Genomic DNA, 24,331 nt, shown 5'->3' on the forward strand with positions numbered 1-24,331 from the left:
AAGTCGGGTTATGTTCAAGTCAAAAATTTGAAGGTTACAATTAGGTCGGGTCATTTCCAAGTCCGGTCATATTCGAGTACAACTAACTATAAATAGATAATTATCAAGGTGTAACTATAGCCTATAATTTACGAAGATAATTATCTCCTTTGCCATACAACAAATATATACTATATTTAACTCTTAAACTTGAGGATGATGCTCCTTTCTTTTGCTGGCGTAGACCGATTTGGTTTCCCTAAACAAAATGCTTTGATCAACAATAATAAGGTGGTTTAAATTGCATTCAAGGTGATTTGAAATCGGGTCGGGAATAATTTGGGTTGAATTTAGGTCAAGTTAATAACAAGTCGTGTTAATTCGAGTCGAGTTAGTAATAGATCGGGTTGAATTTTTGGGTCAGGTAAGTAATAGGTCTAGCAAAAGTCGGGTCAGGTCAATAACAAGTCGGGTTTAATTTGGGTCAGGTCAATAACAAGTCGGGTTTGTAACAGGTTGGGTTAATTTGGGGTCGGGTTAGGAACGGGTTGGGTTAGTAAGAAATCGGGTTAAATTCAGGTTTGGGTCAATTTCGGTTCAAGTCGGGTTCGGTGCAAGTTAATTAAATTGGTCGTTGTAAACCGGTAAATAGGCCGTTTAAAGGCAAAGTAATTGATACCACCGACCCAATTGGACTCCCGGAGGGTATTAGAGACCATGATAAACATTTCGGCAATTTTTTTTCCGAGCGAAAAAAAAAATCAAAAAATTCAAAAATTAAAGGCTAATATCCACATTTTTGAGGAACTTTGGAGTCTTCGGTGAATAAAAGTCTTGAAATTTAAGGAAATAAATCTCGGAGTCATATAATGTCGTTTGGAACCATAATTAATAACTATTTGTTGTCATAAATATTCATGGTAGGCTTGAGTTAATGAAATTGGTGCAAGTTACAAAATCGATAATTGACCGTTTAAAGGCAAATAGGATGGTTCCACCCACCAAATTGGACTCCAAAAGGGTATTAGGGACCATGGTAAACATTTCGGCAATTTCTATATCCGTGGGAAAAAGGTCAAAAAATTGCAAAATAGAAGGCTTATATCCACATTTTTTGAGAAATTTTGGAGATTTGGGGCCCGGTGTTGAAAAGCCTTGAGATTATAGAGAATACATCTCGGGGTCATACAATGCCGTTTGGAACCATATATGAACATTATATGTTGTCATAAATGTTCGTAGTAGGCTTGAGTTAATGAAATCGGTGCAAGTTGTAACTCGGTAAATTGGTCGTTTAAAGGCAAACTGGATGGTTCCACCCACGCAATTGGACTCCGGAGGGTATTAAGGACCAAGGTAAACATTTCGACAATTTTTACGTTTGGGCAAAAAAAAAATTAAAAAAGTCCAACATTGAAGTCTAATATCCACGCTTTTGAGAAATTAAGGAGTTTTCAGGCCCCGGTGTCGAAAAGTTTAGAAATTTTAGGGAATACATTTCGAGGTCATATAATGTCATTTGGAACAATAAATAATCATTATTTGTTGTCATAAATGTTCGTTGTATGCTTGAGTAAATGAAACCGGTGCAAAACTGGTTACTCGGCTGTTTAAAGGGAAAATGGATGGTTTCACGGTGGACCAGAGGGTATTAAGGACCACTGTAAACATTACGACAATTTTTATTTAGGGGCAAAAAAAAGTCAAAAAAAATTAAAGTCTAATAACCACGCATTTTGCGAAATTTTGGAGATTTCGGAACCCGGTGTCGAAAAGTCTTAAAATTATAAGGGATATATCTCGAGGTCATATACTGCCGTTTGGAAACATTTATAATTATTACATGTTATCATAAATGTTCGTGGTAGGCTTAAGTTAATGAAATTAGTGCAAGTTGTAAACAGACAAATTGTCGTTTAAAGGCAAATTGGACAGTTCAACCCACCCAATTAGACGCCCGTAGGATATTAGGGAACATGGTAAAAATTTCGGCAATTTTTATTTCTGTGTGAAAATAAGTCAAAAAATTCCAAAATTGAAGGCTATTATCCACGTTTTTAGAGAAATTCCCGAGGTTTCGAGGCCCGGTGTCATAAAGCCTTGAGATTTTAAGAGACACATCTCGGGGTCATATAACACCGTTTGGAATCATATATAATCATTATATGTTTTCATAAATGTTTTTGGTAGGCTTAAATTAATGACATCGGTGCAAGTTTTAAACCGGTAAATTGGTCTTTTAAAGACAAATTGGATGGTTCCACCCACCCAATTGGGAGGTATTAGACACCGTGATTTAATTATATTAGCCAAACGACATTATATGACCTTGAGCTGTATTCCCTAGAATTTCGAGACTTTTTACATCGGATCCCAAAAACTCCAAAATTTCTCAAAAAGGTGTATATAATGTCGTTTGGAAGCATATGTAATTATTATTTTTGTCATAAATGTTCGTAGTAGGCTTGAGTTAATGAAATCGGTTCAAGTTGTAAACCGGTAAAATGGTCGATTAAAGGCAAATTGGATGGTTCCACCCACCCATTTGGACTTCCGGAGAGTACTAGGACCATGGTAAACATTTCGACAATTTTTAATTCCAAGCGAAAAAAAAATCAAAAAATTTCAAAATTGAAGGGCCAATTTACCTAGAATGTTTTTTTAGAAATTTTGATGGTTTCGAGACCCGGTGTCGAAAAGAAATGAAATTTTTGAGGATACATCTCGGGGTCATATAATGCCGTTTGGAACCATATATGATCATTATATGTTGTCAAAAATGTTCGTAGTAGGCTTGAGTTAATGAAATAGGTGCAAGTTAATTGGTCGTTTAAAGGCATATTAGATGGTTCCACTGAACCAATTGGACTAAAAAACATGGTAAACATTAAAAAATTCCAAAATTAAAGGCATATCCGAGTTTTTTTTACCCAATGTCGAAAGACTTGAGATTTTAAGGAATACAACTCAGGGTCATACAACGTCGTTTGAAAACATATATGATAATTATTAGTAATCATAAATGTTCGTGGTAGACTTGAGTTAATAAAATAGGTGCAAGTTGTAAACCAGTAAATTGGTTGTTTAAAGGCAAATAGGATGGTTCCCAACTTGGACACCCAGACGGTATTAGGGACCAAGGTAAACATTTCGGCAATTTTAATTTTCAAGCGAAAAAAAGTAAAAAAAAAATCCAAAATTGAAGGCTAATATACACGATTTTTGATAATTTTTTTAGGTTTAAGGGCCTGATGTCGAAAAGCTTTGAGAATTTAGGGGATACTTCTACGGGTCATAAAATGCTGTTTTAAAACATAAATGATCATTATATGTTGTCATAAATGTTCGTGGTAGACTTGAGTTAATGAAATAGGTGCAAGTTGTAAACTGGTAAATTCGCTATTTGAAGGCAAATTAGATGAATCCACCCACCTAATTAGACTCCCGGAGGGTATTAGGGACGATGGTAATCATTTCCGCAATTTTTATTTACAAGCGAAAAATTCCAAAATTTAAGGTTAATATCCACGCATTTTGTGAAACTTTGGAGGTTTCGAGGCCCGGGGTCGAAAAGGCTTGAGATATAAGGGGATAAATCTTGGAGTTATTTAATGTCGTTTGGAACCATATTTGATCATTATATGTTGTCATAAATGTTCGTGGTAAACTTGATTAATGAAATCGGTGCAAGATGTAAATAGGTAAACTGGCCATTGGAAGGCAAATTGGATGATTCCAACCACCTAATATGACTCTCAGAAGTTATTAAGGACCATGGTAAACATTTCAGCTATTTTTTTTTAAGGGATAAAAAAAGTCGTAAAATTCCAAAATTGAAGGCTAATATCCACGCTTTATTGAAAAACTTTGGGGATACATCTCAAGGTCATATAATACCGTTTAGAACCATATATAATCAGTATAAGTTGTAATAAAAGTGTGTAGTAGGCTTGATTTAACGAAATCGGTGCAAGTAGTAAACTGGTAAATTGGCCGTTTAAAGGCAAGTTGGATGGTTCCACCCACCCAATTGGAATCTCGAAGGATGTTAGTGACCATTGTAAACATTTCGATAGTTTTTTTTTGGACGAAAAAAATGTCAAAAAATTCAAAAATTGAAGGCTAATATCCACCTTTTTTAGAAATTTTAGAGTTTTCGGGGCTCGATGCCTTAAAGTCTTGAAATTCAAAGCAATAAATCTCGAAGCCATATAATGTCGTTTGGAACCATATGTAATCATTATTTGTTGTCATAAATGTTCGTGGTAGGCTTCAGTCAATGAAATCGGTGCAAGTTGTAAATCGTTAAATTAGTCGTTTAAAGACAAATTAGATGGTTCCACCCATTAAATTGGACTCCCAAAGAATATTAAGAACCATGATAAACATTTTGGCAATTTCTATATCCGTGCGAAAAAAAGTGAAAAAAATTCCAAAATTGAAGTCTTATATCCACACTTTTTGAGAAATTTTGAAGGTTTCGGGGCTCGATGTTGAAAAGTGTAGAAATTTAAGAGAATACATTTCGGGGTCATATAATGATGTTGGAACCATATATGATCTTTATTTGTTTTCATAAATGTTCATTGTAGGCTTGACTTAATAAATCAGTGCAAGTTGTAAATCGGTAACTCGACTATTTAAAGGCAAATTGGATTGATGCACCTAGCCACGCCAGAGGGTATTAGGGACCACTATAAACATAACGGCAATTTAATTTTCGGGCGAAAAAAAGTCAAAAAATTCCAAAATTTAAGTCTAATATCCACGAATTTTGCAGAACTTTGGAGGTTTCGGGGCCCCTTGTCAAAAAGTCTTGAAATTCAGGAGGATAAATCTGTAAATTGGAATCACATATGATCATTATATGTTGTCATAAATGTTCGTGGTAGACTTGATTTAATGAAATCAGGTTGAGTTGTAAATCGGTAAATTGGCTGTTTAAAGGCAAATTGGATGGTTAATGGACTCCCGTAGGGTATTAGGAGCCATGGTAAACATTTCGGCAATTTTTATTTTCGGGCGAAAAAAAGTCAAAAAAATTCCAGAATTGAAGTCTAATATCCACGCATTTTGCGAAATTTTGGAGGTTTCGGAACTCGATGTCGAAAAGTCTTTAAATTCTAAGAGATACATCTCAGAGTCATATAATGCAGTTTGGAAAGATTTATATAATCATTATATGTTGTCAAAAATGTTTGTTGTAGGCTTGAATTAATGAAATCGGTATAAGTTGTAAACCGGTAAATTGGACGTTTAAACGCAAATTGGATGGTTCCACACTTCCACCAACCCAATTGGACTCCCAAAAGATATTAGAACCATGGTAAACATTTTCCAGTTGAAAAAAAGTCAAAAAAAATTCCAAAATTGAGGGGTAATATCCACGCTTTGTGAGAAATTTCGAAGGTTTCGGGGTCCGATGTCGGAAAGTATTAAGATTTTAGGGGATACATCTCGGGGTCATATAATGCTGTTTGAAACCATAAATGACCTTTATATGTTATCATAAATGTTCGTGGTAGGCTTGTGTTAATGAAATAGGTGCAAGTTGTAAACCGGTAAATTGGTCGTTTAAAAGCAAATTGGATGGTTCCACCGAACCATTTGGACTCCAAGAGGGTATTAAGGACCAAGGTAAACATTTCGACAATTTCTGGGCGAAAAAAAAAAGTCAAAAAATTCAAAAATTAAAGGCATTTCCACATTTTTTTAGAAATTTTGGAGGTTTCAGGATCCGGTGTCGAAAAGACTTGATATTTTAGGGAATACATCTGTGGTTCATATAACGTCGTTTGGAACCATATATGAAAAATAATTTGTTGTCATAAATGTTCGTAATAGGCTTGAGTTAATGAAATTGGTACAACTTGTAAACCAGTAAATTGGTCGTTTAAAGGCAAATTGGATGGCTCAAACCACCCAATTGGGCTACCAGAGGCTATCAGGGACCATGGTAATCATTTCGGCAATTTTAATTTTCAGGGCGAAAAAAATGTAAAAAATTACAAAATTGAAGTCTAATATCCCTGCTTTTTTGGGAAATTTTGGAGGTTTCAGAGCCTGGTGTCGAAAAGATTTGAGATTTTAGGAAATCATCTAAGGGTCATATAATACTGTTTTAAACCATAAATGATCATTAAATGTTGTCATAAATGTTTGTGGTAAGCTTAATTTAATGAAATCGGTGCAAGTTGTAAACCAAAAAATTCGCTATTTAAAGGCAAATTGGTTGGTTATTAGACTCCCGGAGGGTATTAGGGACCATGGCAACCATTTCGACAATTTGTATTTACAAGTGAAAAAAAAAGCCAAAAAAATCCACGTTTTATGAGAAATTTAAGAGGTTTCGAGGCGCGGTGTCGAAAATCTTTGAGACTTTAGGGAATACATCTCGGGGTCATACAATGTCATTTGGAACCATATATGGTCATTATATGTTGTCATAAATGTTCGTGGTAGCCTGAGTTAATGAAATCGGTGCAAGTTCTAAATCGGTAAATTGGCCGTTAAAAGGCAAATTGGATGGTTTTACGCAGCCAATTGTTGAATTATCAGAGCGTATTAGGGGTCACGGTAAACATTTCGGCCATTTTTATTTACGTGCGAAAAAAAGTCAAAAAATTCCAAAATTGAAGACTAATATCAACTTTTTGAGAAATTTTGGAGTCTTCATGGCCACGGTGTCTCAAAGACTTGAAATTCAAGCGATTAAATCTCGGAGTCGTATAATGTCTTTTGGAATCATAAGTAATAATTATTTGTTGTCATAAATGTTCGTGGTAGTCTTGAGTTAATGAAATCGGTGTATGTCGTAAATCGGTAAATTGGTCATTTAAAGACAAATTAGGTGGTTCCATCCACCAAATTGGACTTCCATAGGGGTATTCGGGAAAAAGGTTAAAAAATAACAAAAATTGAAGGCTTATATATTCACGTTTTTTGTAAAATTTTGGAAGTTTCGGGGCCCGATACGAAAAACCTTGAGATTTTAGAGAATACATCTCGGGGTCATATAATGCTGTTTGGAACCATATATGATCATTATATGTTGTCATAAATGTTCGTGGTAGGCTTGAGTTAATAAAATCGGTGCAAGTTGTAAATCGGTAAATTGGTCGTTTAAAGGCAAATTGGATATTTCCATCCACCAAATTGGACTTCGAGAGGGTATTAGGGACCATGGTAAACATTTCGGCAATTTCTATATCCGTGCGAAAAAAAGTTAAAAAATTCCAAAATTGATGGCTTATCCACTCTTTTTGAGAAATTTTTGAAGTTCCGGCAGTTTCGAAAAACTTTGAGATTTTTGGGGATGCATCTCTCGGTCATATAATAATGTTTAAAACCATAGATTATCATTATATGTTGTCATAAATTTTCGTGGTAAACTTGATTCAATGACATCAGTGCAAGTTTTAAATCGATAAATTCACTATTTAAAGGCAAATTGAATGGTTCCTCCCACACAATTGGACACTTGGAGGATATTATGAACCAAGGTAAACATTTCGGCAATTTTTATTTCCGGGTGAAAAAAATGTTAAAAAATGTCAAAATTAAAGTCTTATATCCACGTTTTTTGAGAAATTTTGAAGGTTTCGGGGCTCGGTGTCGAAAAGTTTAGAAATTTTAACTAATACATTTCGGGGTCATATAATGCCGTTTGAAACCAAATATGATCATTATTTGTAGTCATAAATGTTCGTTTTAGGCTTGATTTAATGAAATCGGTGCAAGTTGTAAACTAGTAACTCGGTTGTTTAAAGGCAAATTGGATGGTTGCACCTAGCCATGTGGACACCCACAGGGTATTAAGGACCACTGTAAAAAAAAATACGGCAATTTTTATTTCCTATCGAAAAAAAGTCAAAAAAATTCCAAAGTCAAATATCCACGCATTTTGCGAAATTTTGGAGGTTTCGGGCCTGGTGATGAAATTTTTTTAAATTTTAGAGGATAATCTCGGGGTCATATAATGCCATTTGGAACAATATAAGATTATTATATGTTGTCATAAAGGTTCGTGGTAGGCTTGAGTTAATGAAATCAGTACAAGTTGTAAATCGGTAAATTGATCGTTTAAAGGCAAATTGGATGGTTCCACTTCCACTTCCACCCACCTAATTGGACTCCCTTAGGGTATTAGGGACAATGCTAAACATTTCGGCATTTTTTATTTTCGGACGAAAAAAGTAAAAAAAATCCAAAATTGTAGTCTAATATACACGCATTTTGCCAAAATTTGGAGGTTTCGGAATCCGGAGTCGAAAAGTATTAAAATTCTAGGGGATACATCTCATGGTCATATAATGCCGTTTGGAAACATTTATAATGATTATATGTTGTCATAAATGGTCGTGGTAGGCTAGAGTTAATGAAATAAGTGCAAGTTCTAAACCGGAAATTTGTCATTTAAAGACAAATTGGATAGTTCAACCCACCCAATTAGAGTTCCGTAGAGTATTAGGGACCATGGTAAAAATTTCGGCAATTTTCATGTGTGTGCGAAAATAAGTCAAAAAATTCCAAAATTAAAGGCTATTATACACGCTTTTGAGAAATTTTGGAGGTTTCGGAACTAGGTGTCGAAAAGCCTTGAGATTTTAAGAGATACATCTCGGGGTCATATAACGCCGTTTGGAATCATATATAATCATTATATGTTCTCATAAATGTTCGTGGTAGCCCTGAATTAATGAAATCGGTGCAAGTTGTAAACCGGTAAATTGGCCTTTTAAAGAAAAATTGGATGGTTCCACCCACCCAATTGGACTCCTGAAGAGTATTAAAGACCATTATAAACCCTTAGGCCAATTTTTAGTTCTAGGCGAAAAAAGTCCAAAAATTCAAAAATTGAACGCTAATATCCACCTTTTTGAGAAATTTTGGAGTCTTTGAAATTCAGTGTCTAAAAGTCTCGAAATTCTAAGGAATACATCTCAAGGTCATATAATATCGTTTGGAACCATATGTAATCATTATTTTTCTCATAAATGTTCGTCGTAGGCTTGAGTTAATGAAATCGGTGCAAGTTGTAAATCGGAAAATTGGTCGTTTAAAGGCAAATTGGATGGTTCCCCCCACCTATTTGGACTTCCGGAAGATATTAGGACCATGGTAAACATTTCGCCAAATTTTATTTTCAGCAAAAAAAGTCAAAAAATTCTAAAATTGAAGGCTAATATCCACGCTTGTTGAGAAATTTTTATTGTTTCGGGGTCTGGTGTCGAAAAGAAATGAAATTTTAGGGGATACATTTCAGGGTTATATAATGCAGTTTGAAACCATAAATGACCTTTATATGTTGTCATAAATGTTCGTGGTAGGTTTGACTTAATGTTATAGGTGCAAGTTGTAAACTGGTAAATTGGTCGTTCAAAGTCAAATTGGATGGTTCCACACAACCAATTGGACTCCCAAAGGATATTAAAAAACATGGTAAACATTTCGACAATTTTTATTTTTGTGCGAAAAAAAAGACAAAAATTCCGAAATTAAAGGCATATCCACGTCTTTAAGAAATTTTGGAGGATTTAGGACCCGGTGTCGAAAAGACTTGAGATTTTAGGGAATACATCTCGGGGTCATATAACGTCGTTTGGAAGCATATATAATAATTATTTGTAATCATAAATGTTCGTGGTAGGCTTGAGTTAATGAAATCAGCGCATATTGTAAACCGGTAAATTGTTATTTAAAGGCAATTTGGATGATTCCACCCACCCAATTGGGCTCCCGGAGAATATTCGGGACCATGGTAAACATTTCGGCATTTTTTACTTTCAAGCGAAAAAAAAGTCAAAAAATTCAACAATTTAGGTTAACATCCACGATTTTTGAGAAATTTCAGAGGTTTTTGAGGCCCGGGTTCGAAAAGCTTTGAGATTTAGGGGATACCTCTCAGGGTCATATAATGCTGTTTTAAACCATAAATGATCATTATATGTTGTCATAAATGTTCGTGTTAGGCTTGAGTTATTGAACTCGGTGCAAATTGTAAAGTGGTAAATTCGATATTTAAAAGCAAATTGGATGGTTCCACCCACCTAATTAGACTCCCGGAGGGTTTTAGGGACGATAGTAAACATTTCGGCAATTTTTATTTTCAAGCGAAAAATGTCAAAAAAATTCAAAAATTTAAGGCTAATATCCACGCTTTTTTGAGATATTTCAGAGGTTTCAAGACCCGGTGTCAAAAATATTTAAGAGTTTAGAAAATACATCTCGGGGTCATATAATGTTATTTAATATCATATATTATCATTATATGTTGTCATAAATGTTCGTGGTAGGCTTGCGTAAATGAAATCGGTGCAAGTTGTAAACCGGTAAGTTGGCCGTTTAAAGGCAAATAGGATTGTTGTAACTAGCAAATTGAACTATCGGAGGGTATTAGGAACCATGGTAAACATTTCGGCAATTTTTACGAAATAGAAAAGTCGAAAATTCCAAAATTGAAGACTAATATCCACATTTTTGAGAAATTTTGGAGTCTATAGGGTGTCTAAAAGTCTTGAAATTCAAAGGATTAAATCTCGGAGTCATATAATGTCGTTTGGAACCATAAGTTATAATTTTTTGTTGTCATAAATGTTCGTTGTAGGCTTGAGTTAATGAAATCGTTACAAGTTATAAATCGGTAAATTGGCCATTTAAAGGCAAATTGTATGGTTCCATCTACCAAAATGGACTCCCAGAAGATATTAGGGACCATGGTAAACATTTCAACAATTTTTATATCCGTGCGAAAAAAAGTCAAAATTAACAAAGTTAAGGCTTATATCCACGCTTATTGAGAAATTTTGGAGGTTTTGAGGCCAGTTTCGAAAAGTATTGAGATTTTAGGGGATACATCTTGGGGTCATATAATGAAGTTTGGAAACATTTATAATCATTATATGTTCGTGATAGGCTTGAGTTCATGAAATCAGTGCAAGTTTTAAACCAGTAAATTGTCGTTTAAAAGCAAATTGGATAGTTCAACCCACCTTATTGGACTCCCGTAGGATATTAGGGACTAGGGTAAAAATTTCGGCAATTTTTATTTATGAGCGAAAATAAGTATAAAAATTCCAAAATTGAAGGCTATTATCCACGCATTCTAAGAAATTTTAGAGGTTTTAAAAGCCTTGCGATTTTAAGAGATACATAACAGGGTCATATAATGTAGTTGGAATCATATATAATTATAATGTTGTTATAAAGTTTCGTGGTAGGCTTGAGTTTATGAAATCGATGCAAGTTGTAAACCGGTAAATTGGCTTTTTAAAGGCAAATTGGATGGTTCCACCCACCCACCCAATTGGACTCCCGGAGGGTATTAGAGACCATGATAAACATTTGGCTAATTTTTATTTCTGGGAAAAAAAAAGTTAAAAATTTCAAAAATTGAACGCTAACATCTACCTTTTTGAGAAAGTTTAGAGTCTTCATGAGGATCCGGTGTCTAAAAGTCTCCAAATTATTGGGAATACATCTCAAGGTCATATAATGTCATTTGAAAGCATATGTAATCATTATTTTTGTCATAAATGTTTGTGGTGGGATTGAATTAATAAAATATGTGCAAGTTGTAAACCGGTAAATTGAACATTTCAGCAATTTTTTTTTCCAATCGAAAAAAAGTCAAAAAATTCCAAAATTGAAGGCTAATATCCACGCTTTATGTGAAATTTCGAATGTTTCGAGGCTCGGTGTCGAAAAGAAATGAGATTTTAGAGGATGCATCTCGGGGTCAGAAAATGCTGTTTGAAACCATAAATGACCTTTATATGTTTTCATAAATGTTCATGGTAGGCTTGTGTTTATGAAATAGGTGCAAGTTGTAAACCGGTAAATTGGTCGTTTAAAGGCAAATTGGATGGTTTCACCCAACCAATTGGACTCCGGGAGGGTATTAACTATTAAGGAACATGGTAAACATTTCGACAAATTTTATTTCTAGGCAAAAAAAATTCAAAAATTAAAGGCATATCCACGTTTTTCAAGAAATTTTGAAGGTTTCGGGATCCGGTGTCGAAAAGACTTGAAATTTTAGGGAATACATCTCTAGGTCATATAACGTCATTTGGAACCATATATGATAATTATTTGTTGTAATAAATGTTCGTGGTAGGCTTGAGTTAATGAAATCGGTACAAGTTGTAAACCGGTAAATTGGTCGTTTAAAGACAAATTGGATGGTTCCAACCACCCAATTGGACTACCGGAAGGTATTAAGAACCATGGTAAACATTTCGGCAATTTTCTTTTCAGACAAAAAAAAGTCAAAAAATACAAAATTGAAGGCTAATATTCACGCTTTTTGAGAAAATTTTAAGGTTTCGGTTCTCGTTGTCGAAAAGTTTTGATATTTTAGGAATTACATCTCGAGGTCATATAATACTGTTTTAAACCATAAATAATCATTATATGTTGTCATAAATGTTCGTCGTAGGCTTGAGTTAATAAAATAAAATTCGCTATCTAAAGACAAATTGGATGGTTCAACCCACCTAACTAGATTCCCGGAGGATATTATGGATCACGGTAAACATTTTAACAATTTTATCTACAAGTGAAAAAAAAGTCAAAAAATACAAAAATTTGAGGCCAATATCCATGATTTTTGAGAAATTTTAGAGGTTTCGAGGCCCGATGTCGAAAATCTTTGAGATTTTAGGGAATACATCTTGGGGTCATATAATGTCATTTGGAACCATATATGATCATCATATAATGTCAAAAATATTCGTGGTAGGCTTGAGTTAATGAAATCGATGCAAGTTGTAAACCGGTAAATTTGCCGTTTAAAGGCAAATTAGACGGTTCTACCTAGCCAATTGAGCTATCGGAGGGTATTAGGGACCATGGTAAACATTTCGGCAATTTTTATTTACGGGCGAAAAAAGTCAAAAAAATCCAAAATTGAAGACTAATATCCAAGCTTTTTTTGAAATTTGGAGGTTTTGAGGCCCGGGGTCGAAAAGGCTTGAGATATTAGGGGATAAATCTCGGGATTATATAATGCCGTTTGGAACCATATATGATCATTATATGTTGTCATAAATATTCGTGGTAAGCTTGAGTTAATGAATTCCGTGCAAGTTGTAAATCGGAAAATTGGTCGTTTAAAGGCAAATTGGATAGTCCTAACCACCCAATTGGACTCCCGGAGGTATTAGGGACCAAGGTAAACATTTCGGCAATTTTTTGAAGTCTAATATCCACGCTTTTTGAGAAATTTTGAAGGTTTCGGGACTCGGTGTCAAAAAGTTTAGAAATTTTAGGAAATAAATTTTTGGGGTCATATAATGTCGTTTGGAACCATATATAATCATTATAATCTTGAGTTACTGAAATCGGGGCAAATTGTAAACCGATAACTTGGCTGTTTAAAGAAAAATTGGATAGTTGCACGTAGCCACATGGACTCCCAAAGGCTATTAGGGACCACCGTAAACATTACGGCAATTTTTATTTTCGGACGAAAAAAAGTCAAAAAATTCCAAAATTGAAGTCTAATATCCACGCATTTTGCGAAATTTCGGAGGTTTTTAGAGGCCTGTTGTCGAAAAGTCTTGAAATTCTAGAAGATAAATCTCGGGGTCATATAATGCCGTTTGGAACCATATATGATCACTATATGTTGTCGTAAATGTTCGTGGTAGGCTTGAGTTAATGAAATCGATGCAAATTGTACACTGGTAAATTGGTCGTTGAAAGGCAAATTGGATGGTTCCACCAAGCCAATTGGACTCCCGGAGGGTATTATGGATCATGGTAAACATTTCAGCAATTTTTATTTCTGGGTGAAAAAAAATTTAAAAAGTTTCAAAATTGAAGGCTAATTTGAACGCTTTTTGAGAAATTTTGGAAGTTTCGGGTAGAGCTATTAATTCAGGTAAACAGGTTGGGTTTAGGTCGGTAAGAGTGGTCCGGGTCAACTCGGGTCAGGTCAATTCGGATTAATTTCATAACCTATGCGGGTCGGGTTTGGGTTGGGTTATGCTTGAGTCGGGTCATGTCGGGACATATTTCTTATCGGGTTTGGGTCGGGTTAATACTAGGTTGGGTTCATTCGGGTCGGGTGAATAATAGGTCGGGTTTAGTTCGGGTTTTCACGGGTCAAAACAGGTTAGGTTATTTCTCGGGTTCGAGTCGCGTTCGGTTCAAGTAAATAATTTGCGGGTTAGAATAGGTCAAGTCATTCTCGGGTTCGGTTCAAGTCAATAATTTGCGGGTTTTAATCTGGTCGAGTCATTTTCAAGTCGGGTCATTCTCGGGTTCAATTCGGGTCCGGTTCAAGTCAGTAATTTGCGGGTTATAATCAAGTTGGGTCATTTCCAAGTCGGATCATTGTCGGAGTCAAGTCGACTATTGTTCAAGTCAATAATTTGCAGGTTACAATCAGGTGGGGTTATTTCCAAGTCAGGTCATATTCGAGTTCAGCTAACTATAAATAGATAATTATCATTTTTATCAAGCTAATTATTTCCTTTGACTATAATATATATGGCAATATACAAGGGAACTATAATTTATAATTTAGGAAAATAATTATCTCCTATGACCATACATTAAATATATACTATATTTAACTCTTAAATTTGAGGATGATGCTTTAATCAACAACAATAAGGTTGTCTAAAATGCATTTAAGGTCAGGAACAATTTAGGTTGAATTTAAGTCGGGTCAATAACAAGTCGTGTTGATTTCAAGTCGGGTTAGTAACAGATCGGGTTGAATTTTTGAGTCGGGTTAGTAATAGGTCCGGTAAAATTCGGGTCGAGTCAATAACAAGTCGGGTTGAACTAGGGTCAGGTCAATAATAAGTCGGGTTGATTTCGGGTCGGGTTTGTAATAGGTTGGGTTAAATTCGGGTCGAGTTAGGAACGGGTCGGGTTAAATTAAGGTCAGGTTAGTAACAAGTCGGGTAAAATTCGGGTTTTGACTGATTAAAACGGGTTTTGGTCAATTTCGGTTCAAGTTGGGTTCAGTTCTAATCAATAATTTACGGGTTACATTCAGGTCGGGTCAGGTCATTTCATGTTCGGGTTCGGGTTCGGGTTCGAGTCTCACATACTTGGGTCAACTCAGGTCTAGGGTTGGTTACAGGTCGGGTCAGGTCGGGTTTGGGTCACCATTTTTCGGGTTCAGATGGGTCGGTTAACAATCGGATTTGAGTCGGTAATTCGGGTCAGGTCAACTTTTGACAGCTCTAATTGTAGTTATTATCCTACCATAATAACAAAAAAAAAAAGAATAAATGCTGATAAATGACAGATTCCAGTGTTTGATTCTCGCAGAAGACATACCTCCACCATAATTCAGCAAGTGACTAAACCGGGTGTGCCAGTGTGTTCCTTCAACTTGCTTATAACTTGTGTATTGCCTTTTCAAATCTGCAACAATTGAAATAGTATCTCTTGCTGTAGAATCTTGTTCCCCAAAAAGCTTTTGATCAATCAGCGCATAAAAGATCTAAGAAGAAACAAGCAAAAGATAAAGAAAGTCAAGAATACTTTTGAAGAGGAAAAGCAATTATAGCACAACTCACTAATCCATTCATATCCTCAGCCAGCATACCTGCCGCTGCAATTCAGTTGCAGCAAACATCATTTTAGCATTTTGCATCGAATCCACCAACTTTTTGGGTATGATTTCCCCAGTTGAATAGTGTTTAGCAAATGTCTTCAAAACTCGATAATCCCAAGCGTAGTACCTAAAAATAATCAGTCATAAATCTGTACCCAACCATTCTAACAGTACTAAGCTATGTTTCAATGCAAAGATTGCAAACTATCCAACAAATCAGATCCTCGTAACAAAATGTAACTGTACGTGATTAGCGTGAACGGAATACTTACATATCTATGTGCTCATTTTTCCTTTTTCTTTTTATTTATAAGCATAGAAGTTACCAACTTGGACAAGTACCATTGTAATTCAACTCTCCAATTGGATAAAGTCTAAATTCCCAGTTGCCTTAGACCATCAAAATGCTGACAAAGTTTCTGTATCCCATAAATTATCATAGTATCATGGGAAGAAGCTAGTCCATTAAATACTCTACCATCCCATTCTTGCCAAATTGTCCACAAGATAGCCACAAGTCCACAACCTTTTTTCCTCTGCCATATAAATCCCCACAAAAGGAACTTGCAACCAATCTACATATTTAAAGGGCTAAACCACTTCGTGCACCACAAAATTCTCCTTCAGAGCTATGATGCCAACTCACTATAAGCTCAGTAAAGCAAACAATTGCCAGGTAAAATAGCACAATCCAGCCTCCATTATAGAACATGTAATTCATATATGGTAAACTTAGCATGTATGCCATAATTTCATGAAAGAGTGAAAGGCACATAAAAATATATGAGGTTCAGACATGCAGCAAATGAAGACAGCGCAATGAGGATAACATAAAAGAGATTAAGTTTGTGAGCTAGTAGCAAATTTAGTGTCATTAGTCATGCCTAAATTTCAGAAGCTATCTCCTTGCAATAACCAATGGTATTTGCTCTTGATGTGGGATCAATTGCAAAAAAGCATTTTAGGGTAGATGAAATCCATATAACATAGCATTTTATAACTCTGAATATATAGTACAAAACCAAGAATCATTCTACTCACTCAAATAGATTTGAAGGAGTTTCAGCTAAATCCAGTGCTACCCTGGTTCCTGAAAAATGTTGGTATTCCTAGAAAAAAAAAGGTAACATTTGAACAGCCAATCAGCCACACTGGCCAACGTATATATATTCAAATTGCAAAAAGTAAGAAACTACAGTGCATACCGTCCTTGACAAAAGTGAATGCAGAGCATGTCCAAACTCATGAAACAGTGTTTCTACTTCTCCGTGGTTAAGCCTCACCGTTGATGGATTATTTGAATTGGAAAAATTGCAGACAAGGGCCACAACCTTAAAATTAAAGTATACGATAGATATAAAGAAACAGCATTTGTTACCTAACATTATTGATTAACAAAAGAATAGAGTTAACAAAATTGATAAAACCAAACATGACCAGATATGGCACAAGAAAAACATTGAGCAGGTTTTGATACTCGTATTAGCAACAAGGGCAGTCTCACAACTGTTTCAAATAAACAAATCTTAACATATCTGTCATATCTCACATCAACTGCTTTGCAGGACATATATCAAAATATGGATAAAATAGTGACGTGTAATCTAGTTCAAAGACTTTAACTAAACTCATGACAAACCTAGGCATGAATGCTAAGTTGCAATTCATAACTCTTTGCATCATGAACAGAAAAATCAAAAAGTTTTATTCCCTTTAATCCTGCAGGAATAAGATCTTAAGAACAGGAACTCAATTTGTAATTTAACCCACAATGCAGACCAAGCATTTAAAACAACAAATTCAGAAATGCATTTTACAGCAAAGAAGTAACACAAACAGGCCAAATAAAAGGTAAAGGGCAATAGAATAACAATGAACAAGAGAACATGAATCAGACAAAACTATGAAAACATACAGGAAGTTGGTATTCTGCTTCTGAAATGCGTCGACCTCCTTTAATTGCAAAGTGAGCACAACCAGGATATTTGTCCTTCCTTGAATACAAGTCGAGGTACAAGTATCCCAAATCACCCTAAAACAAAGTGTATTTTTAAAGGAAATATGTAGATCAACTCATTTACCAACAATACATAGTACGTAATCTGGAAAAGGGGGGAAAAATGTCTTATACCAGCAAAAAAACATGTTACTTTTAAACAGTATGGAATTCTTAGGCCAAAACATCATAAGCATTGCTCTAGGTTTTCTTGTTTTTGACTTCAAAGAACTGATTTATTTTTTACATTTTTTTAAAAAAAAAAAGGACAGGATAAAAGATTCATATATGGCTACTGTGCTAGCAAACAAGAATAAAGAAGAGTTAGAAGACACATAAATTCACATTTCTAGGTGCAGAGAGAAATAAAGAAATAAATTATAATCTTAGTGGGGAGATTCTACATGATTCTGATTAACAGGAAAGACAGAAGAGGGGGGGCATGATGAGAATCTGTATGAGCTACACTTGCAAGATCCATTTTTCTAATCCCAAGGGAAAAGGGAACAGTAAATATTCAAGAATCAATGCAGGATAATGAGTAAAGAAGAGTTAGAGCTCATAAAGTCACAGCGCTGATTGATGATAGATTCCAGCCTTCTTTGATTAGGCCAGCTAAAGCTGAGGTCAAAAATCCCTAACAAGCCAATACAATGACAAGACTGGATTTAGAAAAATACAGCCAGAGAACAAGAAGTCCTCTGTTGTCTAGACAAACCAAAAGCAAACCTTTCCACAAACCAACCTCTTCAGAATTAACAGACGACAGAAGACTCAAAGTTTTTCAATTCTATATCCCAATTTGTAATCCTAGGGGAAAATGTGACGTAGGTTAAAATCAGTACTCATAAGATGGATAAGGCTTAGACTTCGTTTCCCAAGCAGGACAGATGCATGGTGCCTTCTTCAGCCAAGATTTACACTGATCTACTGGTGGAGTTTAACCACTACCTTCATTGAGGCAGTGTTGTACGCCATACTAACAGTGATATCCAACATCCACCACCCCACTCTCCCGAGATTTCGATCAGAATCAAGGCCCAGTGATCCAAATTCTGAATAGGAACTAAGTCATCTTGCAAATCTACTACTTACCTGAAACTAATAATACTCTTAAGTTTCTTCAATAAGTATCCATCCACATCAAATTCTCACAGAGTAATGTTCCTTAAATTTATCGCTGGAATTCAACCCCTGCCAGCTTGATGACATCGATCTCACAATAAGTACCCCTACAGAAGCCTACAATCAGAATGCTTTGAAACATCATACCCCAAACTGTTGCCCCCCCTCCCCCCACCCAACACACACACACACACACACACACACACACGGAAAAGGAAAAAAAAATATACTTGTCAGATACATGGATATACTTTTCCATGTTAAGTGCAAAATCAAACCACGCAAAGGCTGATTTGTCGCCAACTTCATGTGCCACCTGACACAAGTCATCATGCACACACCACCTGCCAACTCATGCAACCTCAAAGATTTGCAAGACTCCAAACCCTAATCAACTGCATGAGTGACCAATGACCTACACAAATCGCTAGTTCGCTACCAGCCACAATGTACTCAACACTGCTGGCTACCTCTCTAACTGTCACCTCCTAATTGCCCACTAGCCTAGCAGGCGTAACAGTAGCGACAACAATCTCATGGCCAAGATCCTTCAAGGCCTCATCCCTACATAATTACCACCTCTCTTCTCACCAACAACCTTCCTCAGCACTCTAAACTCTGCCCATGAGTCAAATAGCAGCCTATCAAGGCTTCCCTTTCTCATGAAAACCATCCAGTCTCCAAAAATCTACCATTGGAATCAATTTTGGCTTTAAATTACTCAACCCACTACCCATCCATATGATACCCTAAATCTCTTTTCAAATGATCTTAACTTACTAGTATAAGAGGTCAAAGAATCTAAGCAAGACATGCTCATAGATACTATCAACTGATTTAAACTACCCAATTTCTTTGAGGCCTTAAAAATCTCAATTTCAGAATTCATAGAAATAAATTGCAGAGGGACTCAATGGAACTCTATAAACTGTACCTCTTCAGGATGATGAAGTGACATTTTAAGAACATCTGGATGCCATGATTCACCTGGAGCAAGAGGGATATTATGAAATGATGCACCAAACAATGACTCCACCAGCAATTTCAAACCCTCAATACATTGTAGCAGAGGAAAGTAGGAAGCAATTACCTGTAGATAGAACAGGCAGGTCAACTTTAATGCCAAGTTGCAATTTAAAGAAAAAAATGATGATCCAAAAAAGTGATCCAAATATTGGTATTTCCAACCAAGCAAACCACCCCCCCCCCCCCACCACCACCACCACCACCACCCTTTCCCCTTAAAAAAAATAAAAAAATAATGTAATGAAGTATAAAACAGGAGGAGATCCAATCAAAATTTGTACTCCCTCCGTTTCCCGTCAATTAAAACAATTGGCTAGCACAATTGCCAATGCACAATTTTAACCATTAATATCTCTATTTATCTACAAGTAAAAATTATTACTAACCTAAATCAAAAACATCTTGTATACTGACATTTGTTTCTATATATTAGTACAAAATCATGCTCAAAATGAGAAATGTGAACAGGGTAGAAATCAAAGGGAGTAGTTCAAAACAATTCAGATTTTCAGGCGGGGATAACTTACTGAAGAATCCAAGTCACAGGTAGACGCCTTTATCATTGCCGAGTAGTACGTCTCATCCCACGGCTCCAGGTCCTCAAGCATTTGTCCAGTCCTTTGTCGCTTGTAATATCTGAGTTTTCTAAATTCCTATGATAGACAGTGAGTCCCTTTGTTATAGAAGTCCATTGAGTCATACAAGACCAAACAATAAATCTCAACAGAAAGTCGTAACCTCATATAATATGTATAAATGTTTAGTACCCTGTTTCCAATTGCTCTTGTGAAAAATATAAAGAGACAAAACAAAAGGGCAAATTGGGCCTGTATCAAAACACAGTTGCCAAGTCTTGAGTGGCTAGTGATGATTACCTTATGTGCCATCAGTGATAAAATAAAGGGGGTAGGAGAATGTGGGAGTAATGGTGCTGGAGATGATTTGATGCTAGATTGAAAGAATTGGGTTTTCCAAAGAAGCATCAACCACCAAACACACCGTCTGAATCTGACATAATTTGAAAGTTTGAAACTGATCTAGACTTCTAACGTTCTTTTGTTATACCACTTGAGAACTACCTTAAGCTATAAAAAACACCCTTCCAGCATATATACTAACTAAAGTGCCAGCCACCAATTAATAAAAATATACAATAAGGTGCAAGATTAACCAAAAAATCACCAAAACAAATCACAAATTAGAAATCTTCATACCTCATCAGCTTTGGGCTTGACCATGCTACTCAACTCAAGCAGAAAGGACATTACAACATCTGCTGATGAAGCCATGTTTGGGCGTGCTGCAAATTCAGCATAAGACTTGTAGCCCATTATCTGTATCCATTAGCCAATATGGTATTAGAAGTATTTACAATGCCGCCCCCCCCCCCCCCTGCCCAACACACACCCCCTTCTCACTTCTTCTCCAATTGCCCTTTGCAATGGGTTATTCGAATTGCAAGCTGCAGAAATTTCTAGATTCCAGCTATTTCACTGACACCAATGTGTTAAGGAGTAATAAAAATACATAAATGAGAATATAAGCTCCATGACTCTTCCTTTCCCTAGCAGCTAAATGCACATGGACTAGGTCAACCAGCTAAAGACATGCTCAAATTTATGTAAATGACCTCACCAAATTGAACACTACTGTGGAAGAAAAATTAAACCAGATATTAAAAGGGAAAACAGCAAGACTACAATTATAAGCAAAGTACCTGTGCCAGTTCATGACGAGCAGTTATTAGCTTGTCAAGTACATTGAGATTTGCATGAGGTGCAGAGTTTCCTTGAATATATGCAAGTTTTCGCACCTAATAGCAAACAGAGTAAGATTTTGTTCATAACCTTTTTTCATGACATTATACAGAAATGCCACGGCAAAAAAAAAAAAAAGGAATTTTGTAACTCTCTTTGACTGCTACTTTCAGCAAATGCTTCATTATAGATACAAATGGATCCACCAGGAAAAATATGTACATTGAAGATACTTCCCTTAAGATTTAAAGGATAATATAGCATTTTTCAGGAACTATTATTAGCAAAAATATTACAGCTTAATTCAAGGTATTAAATCTAAGCACATAATCTAAAAGCCCATTAGCAGGCACCAAATTGTGCTTTAAGGACTATCCTCTCTAGCACCATCATGATCCCTTACACTCATCCATCAAATCCTCATTTTCCTTCCAGCTATGAGCACACCATATTTAAACTTGGAGCTGGAACTGTGAAATCCAATGGTAACCTTTTGTTGCTTGAAATTCTCCAACGGATGAACTTGCTTGATCATTGAAGTGCGTAGCTGTAATAAACTATCTAGCCAAACCAAACAACCTTTCTTGAATCGGATTTAAGGAAAGCAAGTAAAAAAAATGCGAGCATTGATTTACATCTGGAGTAATCAAACTTGTGCTGTTGATTACCATTTAAGAAGATTATAGCTAGAAAATGGTATATCCATAATTTTTGGTTATGGCAAGTTAAGCTGCAAGTAGTCCAGCCAAATCACTGGAGATGCCCTAATTAATGACTGGAAAAAACTAATAGCCTCAAGGGGTGCCAATCTTCAATGGAACAAAATTTGTCAAAACGATTCACTGTTACAATGCCATTGAAACTACAAGCACATCTTTACCTTGGTCCTTGGCTCCTTATCTTCCAGCAGCAGTATATTTCTAGAGATTCTTTCAAAGCCCATAACACAAGAAAACAGTTCCTCAAGAGAACATTAATGATTGACAACCATGTTTGTTTTCTGTAGCCATAAGGCCCTCAACACCCAAAAGATAACCAAGAATATGGATCCCCAAAAAGCCTTCCTCCCTTTACTTCTTCTAAATCTGACAAAGTCACTGCATGAAATAGGATAGAAGCATACCACTAAACATCCATGATAACAGAAAAACTACAGTAGAAGCTCTCTCACCACCTCAAAATTTCCCCTCCCAAAACTCTTTAAGCACAACAATACACATGGATTGTGAAAATGCACCCGTTACATCACTGAATCTACATATGATCATGGAGTTATAGCTTTTCCAACAAATTCACAGTTTAGCCTCAAGCTCAACCTTTTCCGAGACCTTTAATATCCAGCTTTATATGGCCAAAGTGAAATTGCACAAAGAAAATTTTCTTCTGGTTAATGCCTAAAATACAAAGTAACATTGTTAAATCTCAATAGCTTTACCAGATTTGAGTTTCAATATTGAACATATCAAGAGGAAGACAAATTGATTAGGATAAAGTTTAAAAACAAAATAGTCTCTGAGATGAGCACTAGAGGGGGTCCAATCTCCAGGATTAAACCCTGTACATGGTTAAAAATAAGATAACTGAATATATTCCTTAAGATTTGGCAACACTATGTGACGAGAAACTTAGCCTTCAATATACAGTTCCTCATAAGGACCAAACCCATATACGTCTATTTTTCATCTTTTGGTCCTACTGGTCAGTGGTAAAAGTTTTAGTAGATACTGTGCAGATTTATATTAAGCACAAATGCAAAGAAGAATTGGATCATCATGGAGGATCTGGACTCCTCGTGATGAGTGAGATGGAGTGCTTCAAAAAGATGCAAGTCAGAATTTGGGATCTTTGAGCTGCCTTTGCTAGAGATTAATGACTATATTTTCCCTCATAAGCCTAATAGGGTAGAGGTGTTCTGGGATTGTGTGTTTTTAAATGGATGATTCCATTTTTACTTTTGGATGTTCAACATGCCCAATTAGCTTTCTGATTCTTCACTTTGTCAAGGAGGTTATGTTGTCCTCTCGATCATAATCATAAAGTATAATATATCATGAATTCCCAATTTTCTTTACATTGTTCATTATAAATCATGTCACCCTGAACTGCACCTTTGCCTATCAAAAAACCTAATGGCAGGAATCCAACACCGTTTAAGAATACAAAGAGAAAATTAAGAGACAAATTAAAAGAAACAAGAGGAATTTATGTTTTGTGTTATCAAGATAAATTTTATTGAAATTAAATTCCACAAACAACAGCAATTGTAGCCACAGATAGAGAAAACCAGACCTCTTCATTTGGCACCCACTGTAAAATAGAAGTTAGTGATACGGGATCTGTTGGAATTCGATATCCCTTTTCTTTGACGTCCAAACCCTTTATTGATAATCCAGCTGGAGAATATATTGGTGTACCAAGATGGTGCATACGCTTTGGAATATGGCTAGCAGGATATATGTCTACATAACCAGGATCGTCCACAATATTTGCATTGAACCTGATGAACATTTTGAGCTCATGAACAAGTCAAAAGTAAAATTCTTTTAAACAGTAACTTAGTAAAAAATTATGGAAACATGCACAATAATTTTAAAGAGCAATAGTGTCACAGGACTCATATACAATGAAATACATGCATAAGCACAAAACAGGCAGATATAAACTTGTGCGTGAAAGCTTGGCCAGAATTGGAGGACATATATGACTATATAAGCTATGCCTATGAGTGGGAAAACAGTTAAAGCTCTAGCTCTGCCAAAACAAGGGGCCGTTAACTAAACTAGGCAAAAGAACAAGTACTAAGATAGAGTCAGCTTCTAGAAGTTGGGTTTTATATGACTGCTCTAATGTGTTTCAACTTTGATTAGA

The 24,331-nt window shown here is 35.7% G+C and overlaps 1 protein-coding gene across 1 annotated transcript in view; it reads right to left on the minus strand.

Moving 5' to 3' along the window:
- Nucleotides 1-24,331, minus strand: part of LOC145631406 (mitochondrial intermediate peptidase, mitochondrial-like) — a 30,705-nt gene that overhangs the window by 2,079 nt on the left and 4,295 nt on the right. The window contains exons 7-16 of the mRNA XM_081683475.1: nt 23,753-23,960; nt 21,424-21,519; nt 20,921-21,040; nt 20,234-20,359; nt 19,615-19,770; nt 17,475-17,591; nt 16,765-16,890; nt 16,601-16,668; nt 15,551-15,686; nt 15,280-15,445 (exon numbers count right to left, since the gene is read on the minus strand). Coding sequence (XP_081539601.1) covers nt 15,280-15,445; nt 15,551-15,686; nt 16,601-16,668; nt 16,765-16,890; nt 17,475-17,591; nt 19,615-19,770; nt 20,234-20,359; nt 20,921-21,040; nt 21,424-21,519; nt 23,753-23,960 — 1,319 coding nt within the window. The remainder of the gene's footprint in view (nt 1-15,279; nt 15,446-15,550; nt 15,687-16,600; nt 16,669-16,764; nt 16,891-17,474; nt 17,592-19,614; nt 19,771-20,233; nt 20,360-20,920; nt 21,041-21,423; nt 21,520-23,752; nt 23,961-24,331) is intronic.

Source organism: Chenopodium album, chromosome 5, assembly GCF_948465745.1.
Source record: "Chenopodium album chromosome 5, dcCheAlbu1.1, whole genome shotgun sequence".
In the NCBI taxonomy this organism is placed as follows: Eukaryota; Viridiplantae; Streptophyta; class Magnoliopsida; order Caryophyllales; family Amaranthaceae; genus Chenopodium; species Chenopodium album.